At 43.1% G+C, this 21,428-nt stretch overlaps 1 protein-coding gene across 2 annotated transcripts in view; it reads left to right on the top strand.

Moving 5' to 3' along the window:
- The window catches only part of LOC146772768 (rho guanine nucleotide exchange factor 11-like), a 319,232-nt gene that overhangs the window by 119,068 nt on the left and 178,736 nt on the right, over nt 1-21,428 (top strand). For both annotated transcript variants that reach the window (XM_085639976.1, XM_085639975.1), the window contains exons 6-7: nt 2,155-2,280; nt 13,304-13,421. In XM_085639976.1, coding sequence (XP_085496102.1) covers nt 2,155-2,280; nt 13,304-13,421 — 244 coding nt within the window. The remainder of the gene's footprint in view (nt 1-2,154; nt 2,281-13,303; nt 13,422-21,428) is intronic.

Here is a 21,428-nt window from a genome sequence, read left to right as displayed (position 1 = left end):
CTAGTAATGCTGCACATAGAAGGAAAGAAAGTAACAATAAGGTTAGAGAGTAAAAGCTGAGAATAGGAGTAATTGATAAACAGCTGGCAATTTGTGAGGACCCCGTGTAAAAATAAACCTACAAGATAACTTTAAAGAGGCTAAGGGTTGTTTGGCAGAATATCTGGATGGAGTGGTGCAGAGTAGGTTGAATGCCTGCAAGTTAGCACATTATGAATATGGGAAAGATTATGGGAAACTTCTGGCTTGGAAGACAAAGTAAAAAAGCACTAGAAATATGATTGACAAAGTAGAAATTAATGGCACCAGTGAAAGATGTTCAGAGGACTCTGATATTGGGAAGATGTTTGCGGGTGTTTACCGAAATTTACATACCAACGATTCAACAGCACTAAAAGAAGAAATAGAGAGTTGTTTGAAGGAGGACACTCTTCCTAGGTCAGATCAGAACAAACAGCTCTATCTTAATCAAGAGATTACTACACTAGAAGTAGATACAATTCTTAGAGGGTTCAAAAAGGGAAAGGCGCCAGGCCCTGATGGAAAACCAAATGAGCTATATAAGGCCTTAACAGAGGAACTCACTCCAGTTTTGACCAGCTTAATACATTTCATCCCACAATGTTGGGGGGAGAGAGTGATTTATATATATAATGTGAAAATAACACTAATATTAAAGCCTAAGAAAGATTTTTTTAATGTGAATCGTATAGACCAATATCCTTGCTTGATAACGATTAAAAGATACACACACAAATACTAGCTAAGAGATTGGACAAAGTAATAGGAAATATTGTCCATAAATCCAAAAGGGCTTCATGAAACAGAGACAGCTCTACAAGCTCACCCATGATTTGGTGAGCACAATAGATGTGGCCATGGTAACAAATGCTCCACTGAGCCTAATAACGGTAGATGCCACTAAGGCTTTTGATAGAGGTAGTTGGCCATTTCTATATGAAGTCACCAAGAATCTTGGGAGTCCCTAACTACAGCAATATGGCTCCGATTTGGAAATCTTCCCTCCATGCTTACAAGATGTCCTGGCTACCCCGATGCAGATTGCAGGAATAGAAAGATGGGGCAAGCTGTTTGAAGAGGGCTCCCTGAGCTCTTGGCACTATTTATCCAAAAGTACCAACAACAGGCTCTCTAGGTTTAAATACCATCAATTAGCCAGCTGATCCAAGGACAGCTTAATATAAGGATTAGAACAGAATGGAGGAGGAACTACGGAGCGTTCGGATTCATAGAAAGGAAGTATCCAATTGGTGCTGGATCCTGGTATGAGGTAAAGATGACCCTCCTACTTTGCCAGAGAAGATATGGAAAGCGGACCTGCCATCATCAGAAATTCTACACCAATGGCTACTATCAATGTCTACATTATGATCGGTGGTGAGATCTGCATCTGTAAGGAGAAACCATTTGTTCACCATGTACAGGGCCTATTGGTCTCCAAAACAACTCTCAAAGCTGGGAGGTCAGAAGAACAGATGCTGCCCAAAATGTGCCTTGTAGAATGCAGGTCATATCCATCTTCTATGGCAGAGTCCAGGTATTCAAATCTTCTGGCATGAAGTTGATAAGGCGTTAACAGAAATATTGAGAAAAGATATAGAGGCAAGCCTCCCATTTGTTATTTTCTGGATTTTAGAAGATGGAGGGTCTAATCAAAGATAAGGGAAGCTACAATCTCAGTTAATTTTTATGCTAATAATTATAGCATGCAGGTAAATCTGTAATAAATGGATATCTAACACTTCACCTACTTGCACAGATTGGGTTGAATCGGCAAAACACATTGGCAGGATAGAATGTGTAAATGGTCCAAAATAGAGGATAAAAATGTGGGAACACCTTTTTTTTATTCCTCAACAAGTTTTGGTTAATTAAATGATGATAGTCTAAGGATTAAAGACAAACTTCAATATAAGAGGAGTTGGGCAGTGGCTCCCGCAAACCATCAAAAAGTTGTTTGAAGGAGACGAAACGAAGGATGTCAAAACCCTCAGATGTTTTAATTTCACCTGGTGGTTCTCAAACCGTACCTACCGCCTACTGTTGTATATGACGACTAAAAACAACAACAAAAAATGAAAGCTTTGAGCATTTGCTGAATTTCTGGTTGATGGCTTTTTTTCATATATCTAGTTTGATGGGCCTACTGGAGAGAGGATAAAGCATCAAGCTGTAAGGTTTTGCCGCTTTCAGTCTTATGCCCTGGAGATGATCAAAACCAAACGACAGGAGGAGCCCCGATTTAACCTATTCATGCAGGTATGTCTTTCTGCTTATAATCCCTATCCTGCCCAACAGAATATATGTTTAAATCAATGAAGTTTGTTCAGGGTTTGTAAGGTCTTTGTGTAAGATAAGAAGTGATTATATCCTGGAGGCCTTTTGTTTACTTTAGCATTTGAGGTCCAAAATAAATGTAAAGTTTTCTTTTTGATGCATACTTTTTCAGCATTAGATCCACGCAATTGTGGTACTTTTAACATACCTGCCTATCTTCATTTTGGGTGCCACAATTCTGCCAATGAATTGAAATTCTTCAGAACTGTCCCAGGAGGCTATTTCCAAAATCTTTTCTGCATGTTTTATAACAGGAGTTCTTGAAGTGATATTTGCTCTTTTTAAAGAATTTTGTTGCTGCTGCTGATATTTGTCCAAGTTTCAGCTTCTGTAACTTTGTTCAAACTTCTACTAGGTTCATTTTCGATCCATTAAGCAGCACTTTGTTTCTGTAGCTGACGGTAAGTGAGACATTTCAGTGTTCTTGTGTTTACAGTGCACTGCTTGCTACTGTAACTGATGAGCAGGAAAATCAATGAATGATACAATACTGGAACAAAGTTCTGTGCTACAATTGCAGTTCTCCAGCGGTAATATATTTGAGAGAGTCGCATGTAAGCCCTCCTCCTCTCTGGCAGTGTATGTACGACACACATACTTGAAAGTTGGAGGGTGTCTGTGGAACGTGTGGGACGATAGGTGGAGGTTTAAGCAAATAAACTTGATTGAACAAACAGAGACACTGTGCAGTCAATAGTGCATACATAATTAGATAATAATTGTACCCCTAGGGAATGTTGGAGCACAGCGGTCGAGAGTACACATGTGGGCTAACATTTTTTTATAAGGAAAAGTGGGAGAGCCCTCGGTGGTAGAAATGTTGTTCCTCCTCACAGATTATGGAAATTTCCTTCAAAGAAATGCGAGGAAAATGTGTCATTTTATACAAAGTTTTTGTTTGCTGGGCATTCCTGGGAGGAAAGAGTAATAAGATCCACTCAAGTCACACCACCCTGGTCTTCCCTTGGTGTCTAGCTTTCAGAAATGTCTGGGTTTAGTAGGTTTGCCTGGGTAGCTGCCAAACCCCGACCACTGTGCTGCCCACATCGCCAAAATGGGATGCATTTCTTGGCAAAAATCTTATATTTCCACATTGGTTTTTGGGGTCTTTCCTGTCACTGGAAATCGGGCCACCCACACGTGTGGTATTGATTTTATCAGGAAATAGTAGAGCTTTAATTATTATCACCTGAATTAATCTCCAATTTTTGGCTGCTAAATGTAAGCTAGCGAACAAGAAAGAATACATTTTGCGTAATGCCGGTTTATTACATACCCATTTTTCATTCATTCGATTTTAGCATGTTAATTGAAGCATAGTTCGTACACAATGAAAACTCTTTAGAAACTGCAGCTGACACACCAGACCGGGGAATTGCTTGTTTTTTAGGACAACCAACAAATACTGTATATTCTTGTGAACTGAAAGTTATATTACTTTTGTAACTCGGCCTTGGGGGTCAAAATTGAAGATGAAAGTTCACCCATTTCTGTTACTTCCCTTGATTTTTACATTTTTTTTAATTCAACAATAAGTTATTTTAGGAAAAGCTTGAGTAATCTGGGTAAATTACCTCTTGCTGAATTCCAAATTGTGTCTATTTTTTAGAAATGTAGTTTTATGTGTTCACACATGGGTTTAAACTGTTTCCATCAAGCACATCAATTAGGCAGAAACCACACAAGGAAAATAGGAAAAATTGACTGCTTCTTAGTAAAATGCAAAAACTGTGTTTAAAATGATTTTTTTGAAACCTGAAAGCTGGAAAGATGGCGATCTTAGCAGAGCGAACCTTTTGATGCCATTTTTATAAGAAAACTGATACGCTTCTTACACAGCAGTGTTCTCCCAGTTTTTCCCATTAAAAAGAAACCCAATCTTTCTTTTGGTTATTTTCTAAGTTTAGCAACGGGGATTCTACACACCCTGGCTATCTGTTGAATTCCCAAAATATGGCAAAGAAAATTTGGCTTGGCTCCCTTTTGTAGAAAAAATGTATGAAGGCGTAAGCACGAAGTGCCCCAAACATCAAACAAAAAGATTCAGGACTAGAGCTACTGGTTGCCTCAGTAGCTAAAGAATGAAGCTTCTGGATGTGGTTATTGATCTAGGGCAGTGCTCTTAACCTTTGACTTTTGTGAACCCCCACTTAACAGTTACTGGACCTGGGGAACCCCACTGAGGCAGTAGTGGAAGCCTTTAACCCTGGCATAAACAATTTTGAAGAATTGAACGTCAAAACAATACACAAAAATTCAGAAGCATTCATCGAACCAATACACAAATGCTATAATATTTTATTAAATGAATATAAAAAATAAAATAAATCATTTTAATAGCATAAGTGGACTTTTCTAAATTTAACTGAGATCACCCATCTTCCATACTATTTTCTTTTTGATGCATTTGCACTGCTCCTGTCAATCAAACTCTGGACAACTACTTAATTTTTAACCTCTAATTTCAAATTCCTTCACTTTTACTGAACATTTGAAAATGTTCAGTTTCACATTTTGCATCTTTATTTATACACACTGTATTAATGTTAATAATTTTTAATTTTCTAAGCAGTCACGGGCTGCATGATTAGGCTTCACAGATCCCCACTCGTCTCTGGATCTCCGGTTAAGAACCTTTAAACTAGGGTATCCGTGCAGTCTCTGTCCATGTTTTCTTGGGAGCTGGTATCACGGCAAAGACTCAAGTGTATTGATTTTTTTCAACCTTACATCTGCACAATCTTCTTAATCATTACATCTAATTCTTAATGTAAATGAACATACAGACAATATTACTTTCCTACAGCTTGGGAACATTAAAATACACATGTTCATGCAAATTCTCCAAACTTCGGTATGTTTTCTGTTGCACAGTTTCCTTAGATGTCTAAGGGCATTGTTTTTAAATATCAGTACAGGATTAATGAAATAAAGAATTGTGGTTTGAACTACAAAGTGAATTGATATTTTAGGTAAAATATGTAAACGCCATAAAGAGGCAAAACTGGCCTCACCACTCCTTCCATGAGTGTCTTAAATTAAATAGCAAAATTCCAATACGTTCAACTTGTTCCCACCACCTCAACCGCACATGCTGATAGCATGAATCCAGAATGAGTTTAGTATTGTCGTCCCAAGAGCAATGTCAGTCTTGTCAACTGTTTAAAAAAAAATCTATCTATCTATCTATCTATCTATCTATCTATCTATCTATCTATCTATCTATCTATCTATCTATCTATCTATCTATCTATCTATCTATCTATCTATCTATCTATCTATCTATCTATCTATCTATCTATCTATCTATCTATCTATCTATCTATCTATCTATCTATCTATCTATCTATCTATCTATCTATCTATCTATCTATCTATCTATCTATCATCATTTTCATCAAAGTAAGCATAACATATAAAATCAGCAAACGTCATACTACATGTAGTACCCAACACATTGTCATTTATAAGTCTAATATGGTCCTTCTTTCACACCCCGTTTTCTAGATAATGAGGCCGCAAGTGCACCATCATGAACATGCGTAATGCAATTGACAATTTCAAATATGACACAGATCTGTAGTATCGATACATGCTTGTTTCTCGTTTATTGCCCTACCCACCATTCACAGTATTGGATTGCAAATAAGCCATCGGTGGCCCCCATAAGTCTTTTGGCCTTGACTTCATTGGCTGCTCCTCAGCATACAGTTCCAGTTGTGTCTTATATTGTGCCTGTCAGGCATCCAAGACACTTTTGTAGGGCTAGATGTACTCTTCTGAAGCAATGCCACTCTACATTTTGCTAGTAATAAGCTTACTGACAAGATATTCCGATTTAGTGACCGGAAGTCTCTCGCAGTCCCAGTAGGCAGATCGCTGGCTTGCACTCCAGCCTTGCCTCAATCATATCAGATAGTGTGTCTCTGACTTGAACCCAGTATTGCCTCACGCGTGGATATGATAACGCAGATGTATAAAGTCTGCCTCTTTGGCTCCGCAGCGTACACAGTTCGAGTTGCCCTTTAACACATACCTATATAAGTGCATCGGGGGACAATACATTTCTTACAAGAACTTCAACTGAATTACTCTCAAATTACAATTTCAGGTAAGTGTGCCTGATTGCCCACAGCAAAACCTCCAATCCTCTTCCCCCTTGGGCTGTGGTAACACCGCATTCCATTTTGCCAACACTTTGCCACCTCCCTGTGTCCCATCCTCCTGTGCTGCAGCATATAGTTTAGTAATAAGGTGTTAGCGCGTCGCGCTGGTGAGCAGTACCTGTAGTGTCATGAGCGTCGGAGGTTCACTGGGAAAGTGTGGATTGTGTATGTTTATGGCTGCTCAAAGTCGGTAATATAGGAAGACAAATAATGAGGTGTTTGCCCACAGAACTGTCTCATTAGGTAGTGTTAGGAACTTACCATTTGTGTACAAATCGCCATAGTGTGTAGTCCTGCCTCCCGTAGCATCTGGAGCGATCCATCCTCCTGTGTCACCGTTATGTCTGTATGGTGTAGTAGGGGCACCGCAGGAGCATCCAGCTAATTCTTCCCAGCTCGCCTAGCCAAAGTGTACCAAGCGATCAATGTAGTGTGTAACATGTTAATCTCATTTTGGGACATCCCATTTCACTTCTGTGGGAGGATGGCCCTGAGTGGGGTCGGAGCAGCATCATGTTGCTCGCTACATGAGGTGTGAAATCATGCCGCATTCCAGAAGTGTGCGAAATGTGTCTGCGTGCACTAATGATATAGCATAAAATCGGGGGCACAGAATCCTCCATCCACGTTTGGGAGGGTGAGGACCTCCCAGCTGATCCTCGGCTTCTTGCCCGCCCATACCAGTGTGATCAACAGGGAGTGCAACTGCTTAAAGAAGGAGTTGGACAGTACTATTGCAATGTTATTAAATAGGTTTAGAAACTGTGACAGTACCACCATTTTTATGACTGCTAGTCTAACCGTCAGGGAGAGCGGGAGGGTCGTCCAGGGCGCAACTGAATCTTCCAATCTGGACATTTCCTTGCCGTAATTCTCACATTTCACAATGTTAGGGTCTCTGTGCACCCATACCCATGAATAATTGACAGGGCCTTTCTCCCACTCTAGCGGGAACCCAATGTCGCAGCGTAGGTGTTCGCGGGAGGACTATGGATTTCGTCCAGTTGATACACAGACCAGAGTAGTAATCCCATTTTATATACTCTCTATTTACCAGGGCCAGATATGCCAACGGTTTACTAATGTACAGCACCATATCTTCTGTATATAGTGAGATATCCAAGGGTCATAGATGAAATCTAAGGGCAGTAAGGGCGTGTTTCTGCTGAGTAATGCAGGCAAGCAGCTCCATGGTAAGCACGAATAGCAGCAGCAACAGGGGGCAACACTGCGACGTCCTCATACCGACACTCAAAGCATGTGATGTGTGACCATCGACACGCACCTGTGCTGCTGGGCACTCATATAAAAGGCATATCCGTCTTAAGAACGCCTCTGGTATCCCTATGCTGCCTAATACCACAAACATCTATCTCCACGCAATAGAATCAACGGCTTTGGCCGCATCTAATAGAACCTCCGCCTGCAAGGTGGGTTCCACTTGATGTAATAGTGCAGGGATAGTGCGTAGGTTGTGTGTAGTTGACCGAGCCGGTATAAAGCCAGATTGATCTGGCAGCACTAACTGTGATATCAGGGGCTGTAGGCACACTCCAATCACCTTGGCTAAAATGTTGGCATCTATATTAATGAGAGATAGTGGCCTATAAGATTTGTACCGCTCCGGAGCCTTGTCTGGCTTATCAACGTCACTATCAATACTTCTCTCAGAGATGGCGGTAGTGTGTGACTAAGGTAGGCTTCCTCCTACATTGCATGTAGCTGCAGAGCTAGCACTTCGGCATGCTCCTTATTAGAACCCTCACGTAATCTCATCTATACCTGGGGCCTTCCCATTCGGAAGGGCATGTATGGCTTCTCTGACGTCTTCCACAGTCACTGGCTGAGCTAAGTATTCTCTCTGCCCTGGCGAATGCCATGCCAGTGTCACCCTCTCTAAATAATGGCCAAGCTCGATCAGTGATGCCGAGCTGCATGGCTCATATAGACTTGCATAAAATCTCTTGAACTCCTCCACTATATCTGAGTTGGAGTTGAGTGCGGCCCCATCATCGTTCACCAAGTGGACAATGGGGTCTGGGCCTTTCTGTGCCTTTAGGTTTTGAGCAAGGCTTTGCCTAGGCCTCCCACCTTCAATGTACGTACTTGCGAAGTGACGCTTAGAAATGAATCGCGCCTCTTGTTCTGCAAGGGTCTCAATTTCGGTCACGTGTTCCCTAATAGAAGCCAATGTGGCCTCTTTTGGCTGGCATTCATATTCTCTCTCCAGGGAATTAAGCTCATCTTTAGTGTTTTTTAGCTGTTTACGAATTGTTTTCAGTACCCCCACTTGAGTTCCTATACATGTCCTATGTATTGTTACTTTAAAGGCTTCCCACAGAGAGCCCCAGCTTGATACTGAGCCGATATTTAATGCAAAGTACTCTACGATCACTTTCCACACCTCCTCTATGAATGCCGCATCTAGGAGTGCTGCTGGGAGAAAAGGCCAAGTGAGCGGTGTGGGAGTTACATGCGCCAGCTTCAGTCGCATTAGGACTGACAAATGGTCTGATAAAGTCTTAGGTAAGTAGCATGGATCTTCTACCCACTGCAGACCTCAGTAGATATAAGCCAATAGTCCAATCTGGACCATGTGCAGTGTACAGAGGACACAAATGTGCCCTCCTTCTGTGTAGGGTGTCGTAGTCGCCAGGCATTGACCAGCCCATATTCTTCCACCCCACTACGGATCACCATAGCTGCCTGCTTCCCATGCCAGCCGGTGTTTGATGAGCGATCTTCTGCAGGGTTAGGTATGTATTGAGGTATGTATTGAGATCCCCCGCCCAGAGGATATGGGCCGGCATAGTGGAAAATATCAGTCTCCAGGTGTTAACTAGTCTCCAGAGATGTTACCTTGTGTGACAGCAGTGACAGCTATCATCCTATGTGCAATTAATAGCCGGCCCTGGTCGTCCGCATAGCGAGCGTGGAGGGTACCATGCGCTTGACCAAAAGTAGGACCCCCCCCTTGAGTATGTAGAATAAAAGGAGGTTAGCTGGCATGATGTCCAACGGGCACCTATAGTGCTGTCTGATCGCCTGTCCAAATGTGTTTTCTGCAATAAAGCCACATGTATGCCTATCTAGAAACCGGAGCACTAGCCTAAACTTATGGGGATTATTAAGACACATACCTTCCATATAATGAAATTTATGCTATCTCCTGCTCACCGCCATTTAGTCATTTCACTGAAATGGGAATGGTGCATGGGCTTCTATACTGCACTCCCTGCGTATCACGGAGAACAATGTATATTTTGTGTGGGTATACAAGATTCGAACAACCTAACATTCTTCCCCTCCCACTTCAGCAACCCAGCTGGCAAAAGACATCCCCCAAAAAGCAATGGACATATATAGTTTCAGCATTATCATTACACTCAATAACAAATAAATTGTAGCACCATGTGTTTGACTCATCTGGGGTGCTCCCTCACTGGTATTCACCAGGTTCCCAGTCTCCCTTCAGGTGTATGGAGGTGACCGAGTTCACAGGATCATAGATATGCATCTTAAATCAGCTTGAATATGTCGACAGCTTTAACGTTGTCACAACCTCATGCCGGTAATGGCTGCCACTGCGGCTTCAGGCAGTCGCTGAGTGTCTATAAGTAGCTCCTGGTAAGGCCTAATGCTTAGTGTAGAACGTCAAATTTCTTTGTCATCTGCATTTGTTGTGCTCTGGGCATGTTTACCAGATGAGAGTGTCTTCAGGTATTCCTTGGCCGCTTTAGGCATCGTGAAGATTTTCTGCTCACCTTGGTGTTCCACATGTAGGCATGCTGGGTCCAACATGGAATTGGAAATGTCTGCTTCTTGTAGGTGGTGCTTGATTGGTAGAACCTCCCTCCTAGCCAAAGAGAAATCAGGATAGAAAGTGAATTTGTTTCTTTGGTATTGGACTTGGCCCGTTTCTCGGGCCAGCTAGAGGGCAGCATCCCACAAGAATTCAAAAGCTTCACTATGATGGAATGAAGGGGAGTCCCAGGCAAAAGGCTGCGTCAAGAATGCACGGTGTGCTCGTTCTATCACCAGCAGTTGGGATAAGTTCTTGGCACCAAATATTGTCACCAGCATGCCCTCAATATAAGTTTCCATTTTGACAGCATTTATAGATTCTGGGACCCCAATTATGTGTAAATTATTGCAGCAAGAGTGCGCTTCCAAGTTCTCGTTTTTTCTTGAATAACTGCCAAGACGTGCTTCATGTTCAGGTTTTTCGAGCTCTTAGTTTGAATCTTGTCTTCGACCTTAGATATCCTCTTTTCTGTTTCTGCGCTGCGTGACAACTGCCAGGAGTGTTGCTTCTAGGGTGTTCCCTTCTGCCATCCCGGTGGGCTGCCCCCCCCTCCAACCAGTATCCGAGGGTTGTTTCGCAGAGCCTCTTGTCTTGCCTGCTGCTGGTCCGCCTTTCCCATTGTGAGCACTCACGATCGTTAGCTTCCTAACATAGGCAGCTGACCGTGCAGCGGACCCTAACAGAAGGCAATCCTATGTGACTGTGGCAGCGTTGCACACACCACGCCCCGGAGTCGTGGTGCCTGTGGTGTCAGATGGTGATCGCATATGACGCCAATATCGCCCAGGTGGGAATGCGAAATGTGGGAAAACTCACTGCACTGTTCCGGAATTGCACTAGTCCTTTGTCACACTATTGATGCATTTCAACTCTCTTGTCCCCTAATTTAGACACAGTCAGATAGTTTAGCTGGAAACTGCAGGCCTCTGACGCTCCTGTCTCAAGCACCAATGTTTGCTGTAGCACAGCACATCACCGTGGGTGTCCTCGTTTACCACATTATTTTCCCCTTGGGAACGGGGTTTAGCCATGTATTATGTAGAATAGGGGTTTTCTGCAGCGTGTGTCGAGGCCTTCTCCAGTCATCACATACCACTCAGCATGGGTTCACCATGCCGAACCACTCAGCATGTATTCCCCACATCTACAGACGCCGACCACGCTGTGCTGTTTTCAGCTGTTTGGGGCCTGCCGTGGTTTGAATGCATGGCTCCCCATGTCCACAATGGATGCCTGTCCTTCCGGCAGTGTCCACGGTCACACCACCGCCCGTATGTCAACGCGGCCAGTTAGGATCCTTTGAGGCATCCGCTTCTGCTAGGCCGAGCCCTGGCCTCAATTTGCATGTGCGGACTGTGAGGCTGCCTAGTATCCTACTGCTGAGGCACGCCAGGGGGGAGGCACCGCCGGTTCAATCCTGCTTACCTCCGCTGTAGTTCTTGGTGTCCGCTCCACTTCACAAGGCTACCGGCAGGCTCCACACAATGTCTCTGGCCTCAGTCTCCTGTTGTGACGAGGTCATCAAGGAGCCACGGCGGACCAGGCGCTGATCCTGAACTCCCAGCCCGGCCGTGCCGATCTCTCCTCCGCCTCTCAGTTTCATGCCGCACTGCCCCAATAAATTATTTTCTATAGACCTCACCAGGTGATTCAGGCCAGCGAGGGGGCACAGCAGGTCCGGGCCCGATTACCTCCACTGTAGTTCTTGGTGTCCTCTCCACTTCACGAAGCTATCAGCAGGCTTCACACCGTGTCTCTGGCTTCAGCCTCCTGTTACGACGAGGTGTTCCAGGAGCCCCCACGGCACAGGTGCTGATCCTGAACTCCCGGCCCAGCCGTGCCGATCTCTACTCCGCCTCTCAGTTTCGTGCTGCAATGCCCCACAAGATTATTTTCAGTAGACCTCACCAGGTGATTCAGGCCAGTGAGGGGATATATATTCTTTACAATTAAGGGGAGGATGGCCGAATTTATGGTGGATTTCCCGAACCCATTGGGAAGAGCTGCACTAAGGTGTGGCCATCTTGCCATGGACTTTCCGGTGCCCCCTCCCACCTCATTCCCCCCCAGTCTTGTCAACTTCTTGAGGTTTTTTTTTCTTTCTCCTCTGTAATTCTAGTGGTTATTTATTTATTCAGGCATCTCAGATCGGGGCAAATGTTCCCGATTGCCATAATGGAAGGCTGGCAGCTCTAGTTCTCTGATCATACCATGTTGACCAAGCACATTTATTTTCATCTGCCTATGGAAGTCAACATGGTCTCATTGTGAGTTCTAGTCCTGGACTGTGGTCTCTACTCTCTCTTTTTTCACTCAAATGTTGTGACTCTGGCTTTTCATTTCCCTAATTTCTTAGGTTGATCGTGTTTCTCAAGTAATCAATTTGCCTCTGCCTGCATTGCCTCCAAGTTGTCCTGTTTGAGTGCACCCACAGCAACTGTTCAATGCTGCAAAGATGCAGGTTCCTGATCTCAATCTGTCAGATTATACTCTTTCCAGCATGTGGAATTTGCTGCACATTTGAGTTTGCTTTTGGTGGCAGGTACCAGCTGTGACATTTTTAAAGAAACGTTTTCATCATAACATATTCCTTGAACTCGGCTATGCTCTTGGGAGGGACTTTTTGTCATGGAGCTCCAATCAACTGAAACTGTTTTCTTCACCTTTCAGTTCCTACTTCTTCAGCTGTCAAAGTTGCTGAGCTTCAGTCTTTGGTAGTAACCCTAATTTAAATGATTTCTCAAGGAGTAACAATGCCTAAAACAAACCGTTGCTAAATGATAACAAGAACTTTGCATCCATTAGTCCTTTTTGCAAGTCTTAGTTTCCTTATCTTGCCCATCACTTGAAGAGAGAAATGTCCTTTGGGGTCTTGAGGGTAATACTTTGTATGATGTGTAGTATAACTGATCTAAGCGTGTATTGTAGTCATTTTATATGTATTGTCTCAATAAGTGTTGTTTCTTTACTACAGGCGGCAGAAAGCAGCCCTGACTGTGAACGACTTCAGCTCAAAGACTTAATTGGCTCAGAGATGAAGCACCTAACAAGCTATCCCCGTCTGCTGGATAACATAATCAAGCACACTGAGGGTATGGTTACCAAAGTATTTACTCTGGATATCTAAGTACCAATCACAGAATTCCTTTCGGAATGCGTCCTATTTTAAAAGCTGTAGATTGGATGAGTGATACAGAATCACTATTACTGTTGCTATGCAAAAGGTATGTTTATTGCCCTCCCTTTGTACAGGAGAAAAGGAGAGTAAAGCCTTACAACCCGCTGCTGAGGGCTATACCAGTTGTTAAAGGCTCTTATTCCAAGATATAGCCTGTATCAGTGGGAGAGTGCCTTTACCAACTGGTATAGCTTGAGGCAGAAGGGCTTTAAGGCTATTAGAACATTCTACCCACTATGGATAGATCGTTCTAATTTAGAATGAGAGAAACATAAAGACAAACATCGCGATGTTGTAGCAGAAGGCTTATACCAGCCATAATAAGCCCAGAGCTGCTTTATTGTTGTCAATCGAGCTCCCAACGTTTCAGTATTGAATAATCATTACAGCCTCCACAACACTTTTTTTGTTATTTCATTGACGTAATGTTCATGCATCCCTAACCATTGCTTGAAAGTGTGACTCGCAATAATGATTTTCGTCACGTGGATGTTAATAATGGAATAATCTAAGAACTCACTTGCGTTTAAGGTTTTATTCAGACCATCTCCTTTCAATTTGGGTTGCAAATCTATGCCTCCTTTGAATGGCACCCTGTACTCCACTTCTGTCAGATTATTTGTCCGCTAATTGAATGGGAGAGCTGGATCCTAGGTTTTGCCCGGGTCTGTATTTTGGGAACATATTGGTGTGCTCTGGTCACCCCAGCTAGTAGTACCATATTGCGGGATCAGGAAGAGCACAGAGGCTTACAGTAAATCAAATGGTATTCTTTTTTTTAGCAGATTGTGACATAGCTTGATATGTTGCGTGGTTTCTTATAGTAATGATTACAGCAAGTTTATGTTTGTGTCTTATAACCCCACTCATTTCTTTCTGTTTTTTTAAACTAGTATATGATCCACTTACCAAAGACAACTTGCCTATTTCTAAAAAATGGAACTGGTATATTTACTGAGTCTAATATCTGTAGTAACTCTCCCTCACATCGTTCAATGTTTCTTCTGTGCTGTGGATCATTTTAAAGCCCAACAAATTGGCATCTAATCAGCTTGTTGGGTCAACATGATATTGTAGTTCATGAAGGACTACAGTTGCCAATGTTTTGATTGCTTCTGGAAGATCGGAAACTGGTCTCCGTTTTCTTTTGTATTGAATTGGCAATTGAGGTCCTTTTGACGAGTGCTGTGACCTCCTCTTGCATCAAGCTGATCTAACCTGACTTTCCTATTGGACCAGATTTATTAGAAGAGGAGATGCTCTGGGTGAATTTCTCTTCTAAGATCTTTGAAACTGAGCTAGCTCTGGCTATGATGCGATCTTCTGAGATGTTTGTTAAACCGACAATTGTGTGAGAATATTTCCCTTTGCATTTTGGTTGTTGTAAACTGGTTCAAATACTTCCGCTATTTTGATACTGTCTTCAATATTTTACAAAACTCAAACTGCTATTGTAGTGATTAGCAAAGGGTTAAGGCAGAGAGTAGATCAACAGTTGCCCTCAGGTTACAGTGGCTTTCCCTCCAAAATAGATTGAGTAATGCAAGAAACTAAGCTTTCTGTGCATCGGTGAGGCCCCTGTAGAAAATGAGGAGGGCTGACCAAGTCAGGCCCTCTATAGTGTATGAAAAGGGGAAGGGTATGACAAACTAGATCTTCTGCACATTGGTAAGATTGCTTTGCCTGCAAATACACATATTTAGTTTATTCAGTCATGAACTTGTGCTCATAAAGGATAAGGACCCTTCCAATCTTTCCCTAATTCATACAGTGGAGAATTCTGTGGATAAACCTTAGGCAGGCACTACAGTCTTTCTTAATGATAGGTGAGAACATATTCTGGATTCTTCATTCAACCCCTTTTTCTGGAAAGCAGGTAATTGCCTACCTCATTTACAAGTTCGACAAAAGCCCTTGTTTCAGCTGCAGCTAGAATCCTTGACGCTGCTGAGACTTTGACCTCCCTATGGGATTCGAATTTCTGCTATTTCTGTACCTATTGGTGGGGATGCTTTCCCAGTATTTTTTCCACCAAGAAATCAAACATTGGTTTAATTCTTAATTGGTCAGCATAACCACAGATGCAGCCATCCTCTCTTCCACGGCCACCTTCCCTTCACCAGGCCTCCAGGATAATGCTGTCATAAGTGCTGCCTACATTGAAGAAGTCCAAAATGGATGTATTGTTTTGTAAACTTTATTACACAGAAACAAACATGACATAACCACTGCCTGAAACACAGGTGGATTTTTGAGCATTTTTAGTAAGAGATGTATCACCACTGGAATCCAAATTCGGATTACACTTTAAAACATATTGTACAAACAGCAGTGATTAATATTGAAATGTCTATCCAAACATAAAACCTCTAAACAAGAAAATGCAATAATTTATTTAACACTTTTATATCAGATCACTATTCACGTTAAACGATGACCCTGTAACACGTACCTCAGCACATCTTCAACATTCATCATTGTCACATGATCAGGCCCAGATACTGAATTCAGCACATTTATATGGATCCTAGGCCATGTGCTCATTTTCTTCTACAGGACCCCAATGGTTGTGGCTACACCTTGTTGTAATTCTTAGAGTATTAATAATAATTAGATCCCATTTAAACTCTTTCTATTATTTACTTTTTCAGGGTTCAGTTTCGAAAATAGAGTCTTTTGGTGAACTGAAGTCACAGTGTGCTCTGCTAGATCGCTTTTAAAATCCTTCCTTGCCCATTGCATGCGTAACAAGATTGGACCCTCTTAGTCTAACCTCCCTACCCCTTACTGATTTAAATCTTTTGAATTTGTAAATAATTGCAGTGAAACTTATCAATGTTCGGTCCAATAAATTACTTATCATTCTCAAATGAAGCAAACACTTGAGCTGCATTAGTTTCAATTCATTTTGTGCTCCTCATTTGACCTAATTTGTAGTTACTATTTCCCTGAAACTGTTCAATTACTCCATCATGGAAAAGATCGCCATCCCATGGCTCCACTGACATTAAATTGAACTTTGCCTAGTTCTTCTTTGACCAAGACCTACATACCAGGGCATGCAGCTCAGCAACAGTGATCTCCAAGTGTCTCAATGTGTTGTTTTTTAATCGCTGTCTCACTATTGCTCGTATTTCATGTCCACATAACATTTTCCATGCTCCTTTATATCACCATTGGTTACCTCTGTAACATTGCCCACTCCTTTACTTCACCATTGGCTGCCTCTGTTACATTCCCTGATCCAATGCATCACCATTGTCTACTTCTATAACCATTTTCTTTTGAAGTTTTCTCTGCCCACTTGCATTCAAATCCTCTCTGGAACACTATTTTCTCCTCCTAAGTCTAATGGAGCTGCACAATTTCCAGGGGAATCTATTGACTCCGCACCCACTACTCTAGTTGGAGCCTCACCATCTCATGCATGCCTTTTCGTTGGATACTTCTAACCACAGATTCCTCACCTTGTGAATACCCCCCCTGGCTCCAACTGATTCAGAAATATTTTACAGCATAGCCCCCGACACTAGCAAGTGGCTCCATTTGGCTCCACGTCAACCTCATTCTGCCCCAGAAGTGACAGCCGAAGCTGTGTCAAAGCATCACTCTTTTGCACCTGATGTCAACTCCTTTCTTTCCACACCTTCACACACGGGTCCTGGAGCTAGCTCCCAACTTTTTTCTCATCAGTTTACAACTTTTCTCTAAAATTGTTCCTTTCCACTGTGCAAGAGATAATGATGCATGCTAAAACTACAAAGTTTATACCTTGTAGGGACCCTGTGAGGTGTGTCTCCGGTGTTTGGATTTGGGTCACAACTTCAATTCATGTGAGGAATGTGCCCTTATGAATCCAAACTATTTATATTCTTCTCAAACAAGAGTAACATAAATGTCTATGTGGACCTGGGGAAACTTCGTTAGGTTCTTACCCAGCCATCTCAGTCGAAGAAACAGCCTCCTTTGCTGTGATCCTCAGATGCACAGCAGAAGTCCGAGACTTTGGGATACCAGATTTTGAAGTCAATACCAATGTCCTCACAGAACTTCTACCACCTGGACAGGCTTTGTCCATGCACTTGTTATTATTTAGTGACAACCAATCTAATGGGTACCTGGGCTAAGCCTTTCCCTTACCCACCTGTGAAAAGGCAGATAGCCACTCCATAGAACTGCTTCAGGTTATCCTGCTTTCCTGACACAACTCCTCACACATGAGAGCCTGATAGTTCAGGCATCTATCAGCAGAGTTAACTCCTACTTATTTCTTACGGTCCCTATAGACAGAGTCAAAATGAGTGGTAGCATTCTGAAACAAAAGTTCTTCTAAATCATCTTAGCTCTGCCATTAGCCAATGCAAGCTGTTTAGGTATTCCCATGTAGTATAGAACATGATCACTAAGATCTTGTCAACAGTCCTAGGGGTATTTCTTGCCGACCTGGTGCAAACTATTTAAGATTTAGAAAAGGCCCTGGCACACATACAAGGAGTGTTCTAAGTTAATCACTTATAGCAGAGAGACAAGCATAATGTATCTGCTCCAGCCAACACGTGTTTCATCAATCGGGACAAGAGACCCGCGACTTCCTCAGGGCTGGAAAACATATATAAAACAGAATATCAGCCCACACATATGGGCACAATTGATGCATACTGTAAACGTGATTGTATAAGTGGTCCCAACTGTGTATATATATATCATTTATATGCAGAGAAACCATCAAAAGCACAAATAAGTGAGCCAATCATTTCACCGTACAAGTGCCTATTTGTGCTTTCAAACATATTATAGTGTCTGATATATAATTCCACGATATTCGAAATTATCTAACGTGGTGATCAAGACAGTATTCACTCCAGGAAGCAATTGAAAACGTGGTGAAAGGGTTTATAACTGCTACAGCATAGGTAATAGGGAAATATACAGAGATATAAGGGACATGAGCGCATACCAGTTATGTTAATGGTGTGAGTTAGTAGGTTATGAGTACTGGGAATAGGCCCAGGCCTACCTTAATGTGCACTGGATATCGTTTTGAGCCTAAAATAATGTAGAGTGTTATCGTCATGTACACATATCTTGTATTTTTTCTATGTATGAAGATGCGGAGCCACAATATGACCATACACTATCTGGGAGACATACCTTCTGGCTGGTTATAATTCCGTCCCAGCCTTAGTACGGCCGGGAAAATTTCAAAGGAGATTGGTTGCTTCTGTCCTACATATATCTGTAAATTGAAAATTGAGGATAATCTGAATTATTAGGGTCAGATATCACTTTACAGAAGCCCGCACCATTGTGAGAGTGCACATGTGAATAAGTGCGAGGCGTGGATTATAACAGCAGTGACGTGCTTCAACATGGCAATCAGAGCAATGTGAGTGTACTGAACCAAGTTATCACACTATGGCAGTATTAGATAACCCTGGGCGTAGTTCGCGAAGTAGCACTACGCGAAGCTACGCAAAGTTTGCTTCGCACTACGCGAACTACGCGTAGCACTTCGCGAACTGCGTAGCACCCTGTTCGCACTGTGCAAGATGTCGTTTTCAGTGATTGCACAGTGCGGACAAGCAACCGGCACTGTGCAATCATTGAAAACGGCATCTTGCACAGTGCGAGCTGTAGTTTTCTGCTGCTCGGGTAGATTTTTACTTGAGCGGCATCTTTCTCAACGCGGACTGGTAGTTTCTCATCGCGACCACTCGCAATGAGAAACCTGACCTCCTCGCGTTGAGAATCTCGCCAGGAGGTTTATTTTCCACGCTCGCGATCGCCAACTTGATGTTGCTGATCGCGAACGAGGAAAAAGTCTCGCCGGGATGTCATTTTGCTTGCTCGCGGTCGCCAAATTGACGTTGAGGACCGCGAGCAAGCAAAAAATGACCGCTGCACTACGCAACACTACGCTATGCGTGTTTGCACTGTGCTACGTGCAATTCGCGTAGTGCGAAGTAGCGCAAACTTCGCAAACTACGCGAGCGCAGCGTAGTGCTTTGCCCAGGCTTAGTATTAGAGAGCATCAATTATTGTGCCAGAGTCTTTAAAATGGCAGAGTAAGCTTGATAAGTATCATCAAGTAAATCATGTCAGACAACTTGAATTATCGTGGTACTGGGTGAGCGGAATTATCATGCGGGCAGTGATAAGAGTACTTGGCCAAGCAATAAGTGGCTCAGATGCGTTACACAAGTGTGATTTAGTTATATAGACCTCGGTGAATATGCTCCCGTTTGAGATTCCATGCATCTGAAAATGAGCAAATTATTCAGTGGCGAGTCCATGTGGGCGCGCCATCGTGTGTGATATAAAATCGAGCGGGCTGCGGCTGAATATTTCAAAGTGAGATTGATAAGTATCATCAAGTATATCATGTCAGACAACTCGAATTAACGTGGTAGTGGGTGAGCCGGCGGAATTGTCATGCGGGGCAATGATAGGAGTATTGAGCCAATCATTAGGTGGCTACAATGTTCAACATAAGTATGTATGGTGAAAAAAGATAGGTGAATAAGCTATCGTTCGCGATTCCATGCCTCTGAGATTATCAAATTATTTAGTAGCAAGTCCATGTAGGCACGCCATCGTATGTGATAAGAGCAAGCGAGCTGCAGTTATCGATATGGTGAGCGAACAGAAGCAGGCAAGAGTACTGACGGACATATGCCACTTACTTGTGTGTCCCTTGTGCTGTACACTCATTAACATGTGTCGCTGTCGAGTATCTGGGGTCGTGGTGCTTGATGGCCCTTAGGTGCTCATTGTTTCTCTCTTTGAGTTGCCTAATTGTACTTCCAATGTAAAAACAGCTGCATTTACATTTGAGCATGTATACCACATATCGACTATTACAGTTGATCAGTTGGCTAATCTCATATTGTTTCCCTTGATGACTCTGGAATGTTTTAGTGTTATTCATTGCTAGAGGACAAATTTGGCAGCTGCCAAATTTGTGAAAGCCAGTACATATCTGTGTCAGCCAGTTAGATTTCGCAGAAGGTTTAGGGTGGCTCGGACTTATCAATGATCTGATGTTCTTTCCCCGTCTATATGTAATGAGAGGTTGATTGGAAATGTGTTCTTTCAGTGATTTGTCTGCAAAATTTGCAGCGACACATGTTAATGAGTGTACAGCAACCGGCAAAAGTGAGCGCCACTTCCACCCAGGGCACAATCATCTCACCTTTATTCTCTTCAAACTATTTAAGATGTCCAGGATGCAGTAAAATACATCAGAACTGCACACTGCTGATTGCTTAGGCAGAGCAATCAATAAATCAATCAATCATAGCATTTATATAGCGCGCTACTCACCCGGAGGGTCTCAAGGCGCTGGGGAAGAGGGGTCCGTTACTGCTCGAAAAGCCAGGTCTTGAGTTGCTTCCTGAAGGAGAGATGGTCCTTGGTCAGCCGAAGATGGATGGGGAGGGAGTTCCAGGTCTTGGCTGCCAGGTAGGAGAAGGATCTTCCTCTGGTGGTGGCTCTGTGGATGCGTGGTACGGCGGCGAGGACGAGGCTGGTCGAACGTAGCTAGCGGGTGGGCGTGTAGAAGGTCAGGCGGTTGTTGAGGTACTTGGGGCCCAGGTCGTGGAGAGCCTTGTGTGCGTGGGTGAGGAGTCTGAATGTGATCCTCTTGCTGACGGGTAGCCAGTGCAGGTCTCTCAGGTGGCTGGAGATGTGGCTGTGTCAGGGATGTCCAGGACGAGTCGTGCGGAGGCGTTCTGGATGCGTTGGAGTCTTTTCTGAAGTTTGGCTGTGGTTCCGGCATAGAGGGTGTTCCCGTAGTCCAGTCGACTGGTGACGAGTGCCTGGGTGACCGTCTTCCTGGTTTCGGTGGGGAGCCATCGGAAGATCTTACGGAGCATGCGTAGGGTGTTGAAGCATGATGATGAGATGGCGTTGACTTGTCTGG

The sequence above is a fragment of the Triturus cristatus genome, chromosome 12 (genome assembly GCF_964204655.1).
Source record: "Triturus cristatus chromosome 12, aTriCri1.1, whole genome shotgun sequence".
In the NCBI taxonomy this organism is placed as follows: domain Eukaryota; kingdom Metazoa; phylum Chordata; class Amphibia; order Caudata; family Salamandridae; genus Triturus; species Triturus cristatus.
The sequence above is the reverse complement of the archived record's forward strand: the minus strand, read 5'-3'. Positions and strand labels throughout refer to the sequence as shown.